Below are 2,932 nucleotides of genomic sequence, written 5' to 3' on the forward strand. Positions count from 1 at the left end.
TGGTGGAGCCGGCTGCCCATTGCAGAGCACTGGTTGAACCTGGGATTCGGTGCCACGAGCTGAGCCCCACCAGCACCAGCCCCTGCCCGGCCCCGAGCCCCTGCCCGGGGAGAGCCGGCATGCGGGAGAAGGGACCTTGGGGTTGCCTGGTTCCCACCTGCGCTGCAGGCAGTTGGGACCCCATCCCTGCCCGCCTCGAGGGCTGGGTGGCAGCTCCTCCCTCCTGCCCCACCACTGCCTGTGAAGTCCCTGGTCACACAGCTCCCTCCGTCCTGTTCCTTCACAACACGGAGCTGTACCGGGGCTCCGGGGGCTGCAGGGGCACCGTCCTGCTGCAGCCCAGCAGGAAGGCAGCCCCCACTACCAGCTCTCCCCGGGCCCCCCTCACCCCACCCCACCCCCCCCCAGGCTCTAGTGAGCTGCTCGGTGCCAGTGCCAGCACCAGCATCACCCGGGGTTGGGGACACCACCTGCCCTGCCTGCTGCATCTCTCCCCTTCACCCAGCACCAGCAAAACCTGCCCAGAGGCTCCCGGTGGGAAACAAATCAGTGCTCAAGGGCTGCCTGCCATCTGACTGACCCATAGGCAGCAGAACCCTCGGACCTCAGGCAGGACATGGGACCCCAAATGGGGCATACACCATGGTGCCGGGCTCCAGGCTTCCGTGCCCCTCTGCCCCTACACTGCTGGGAACACCTCGCCCTGCCCTGCCTGGGGCTGTTCCGTGCCCTGTGGGCATACACACTTGGTCCCAGGAAGCACTACCATACAGGGGCTGAGTATGCCAGGGTAGCCCAGCTGCCAGCCCCTCTTCTGTGGCCCAGGGTCTTTGTAACCCTCTTCTCCCTGTGGCTGGGGTCATCGAGGCTCCCTCGGTCACACGTGGGACAGCGGGACCTGTTTGTGGTAGGAGGCCATGCTGGGCAGCACCGTCCTGCCGGCCAGCGCTGGGCTGGCCTCACCATACACAGAGGCTCCCGCTGGCTTCCTGGCCCGGCAGCAGTGGGCTGTGAAGCGCCTCCAGGACTCTAGCGTCTTGCCAGACCAAATCCAGACACCGGAGGTGATGCCCACCACAAGGCACATGAAGTACTTGAGCATGAAGACGGCGTAGTCAGGCTTGGGGCGGTGGGGATCCCCCGGGCAGGAGCAGTTCTGCGCCTGCTCCCACGCCTCCCGGTTGTGCTGCTCGTAGATGTAGCAGGCGATGACGATGGTGGCAGGCACGGTGTAGAGCATGGTGAAGATGCCGATGCGGATCATCAGCTTCTCCAGCTTGTCAGTCTTGGTGCCGCCCTGCTTGATCACACTGCGGATGCGAAAGAGTGAGACGAAGCCAGCCAGCAGGAAGAGGCTGCCAGTGAAGAGATAAACCACCAGCGGTGCCAGCACAAAGCCCCGCAGGTTCTCCAGGCTCTGGTTGCCCACGTAGCAAACCCCAGCCACCGGGTCACCATCCACGGAGCTGAGCGCCAGCACAGCAATGGATTTGGCGCTGGGGATGAGCCAGGCAGCCAGGTGGAAGTACTGTGCGTAGCTGGCGATGGCCTCATTGCCCCACTTCATGCCAGCTGCCAGGAACCAGGTGAGGGACAGGATGACCCACCAGATGGAGCTGGCCATGCCAAAGAAGTAGAGGAGAAGGAAAACCACGGTGCAGAGGGCAGGGCCTGTGGTCTCATAGTGGATGTGGTGGTGCTCCGGGTTGCAAGCCACGTTGGCATGCCCTGCCACCAGCCGCACGATGTAGCCCACAGAGACGAAGAGGTAGCAAGCAGAGAGGAAAATGATGGGGCGTTCGGGGTACTTGAAGCGCTCCATGTCAATGAGGAAGGTGGCCACAGTGGTGGAGGTGGAGAGGAAGCAGAGGATGGACCAGAGACCGATCCAGAAAGTGGTGAAAGTCTTCTCGTCCTGGGTAAAGTAGGGCTGGTAGCAGGGGATGGCACAGTTGGGTACCTGCCCCGTCCTGATGCGGTTGTACAGCGGATGGGACTCCTTGTTGATGGGGATCAGAGGCGCTTTGCACTTGCACGTCCGGCCACAGTCCAGCCCCGAGGGGCGCTGCCCATCAAGAGGAACCAGGTTTTTGGTTGCGTCCTTGGCCGGGCGCGTGGGCTTCCCGAAGAAAGGTGGCAGGGTGGTGGCTTCCGTGCGATTGTAGCCCATGCAGAGCACCTCGGTGTCCCCCAGCACCGGCAGGCTGTCGCAGCTCATCCTCTCGGGCCAGGCGAAGCCGTACTGCTGCATGATGGGCGAGCAGCCTGCCTTGGCCCGCTCGCAGACGGAGCGGCAGGGGGGCAGCGGCTTGGTGTAGTCGGGCAGGCAGATGGGGGTGTACATGCTGCAGAGGAAGAAGCGCAGGTCCGGGGAGCACTGGATCTCCACCAGCGGCCAGAACTGGTGCACCTCCAGCCCGGCCTCGTCCTGCGTGTCGTGGTTGAACTGGTTGGGCATGTAGGTGAGGTTGTAGCCGATGCCCTTGCACATCGGCACCGTGATCTCCTGGCACACCAGCGCCTTGGAGGCGGCGCGCCCCGCCGCCGGCAGCCCCAGCAGCAGCGGCAGCCCCAGCAGCAGCGGCAGCCCCCGGCCGCCCATGGCCGCCGCGCGTCCTACCGCAGCCGCATGCCCCGGCCACCTGCAGCCGCCGCGCCGGAACCGGGGCCCCGCCGGCAGCGGGACCGGGACCGGGACCGGCACCGGGACCTCCACCGCCGCCGCCGCCACCTGCGCTCTGGGGCAGCCGGGCGGCCCCGCGCCGCGCCGCGCCCGCGCCCCGCCCCGCGGCACGCCCCCCTCCGCGGCCCCGCCTCGGGAGCGCTCGTGGGCCCGCCCCGCACGGGACTCCGCGTCCCGCCGCGCTCCCAGCCGGCGGCGGCGCTGCCTGAGCGCCGGCAGCTCCGACCCGCGCCCTGTCCGTGCAGGGCC

The 2,932-nt window shown here is 66.8% G+C and overlaps 1 protein-coding gene across 1 annotated transcript; it reads right to left on the reverse strand.

Annotated features, from left to right (window-relative positions):
• Positions 1-406: 406 nt before the first annotated feature.
• FZD5 (frizzled class receptor 5) lies at positions 407-2,705 on the reverse strand. The gene has a single exon (XM_061455779.1). The coding sequence runs from the start codon at positions 2,600-2,602 to the stop codon at positions 878-880; it is 1,725 nt and encodes a 574-aa protein (XP_061311763.1). The 5' UTR covers positions 2,603-2,705; the 3' UTR covers positions 407-877.
• Positions 2,706-2,932: the final 227 nt, after the last annotated feature.

The sequence above is a fragment of the Pezoporus flaviventris genome, unplaced genomic scaffold (genome assembly GCF_033815535.1).
Source record: "Pezoporus flaviventris isolate CSIRO_AGI_PZ_B2104156 unplaced genomic scaffold, CSIRO_AGI_Pfla_v1 ptg000001l, whole genome shotgun sequence".
NCBI classification, from domain to species: domain Eukaryota; kingdom Metazoa; phylum Chordata; class Aves; order Psittaciformes; family Psittacidae; genus Pezoporus; species Pezoporus flaviventris.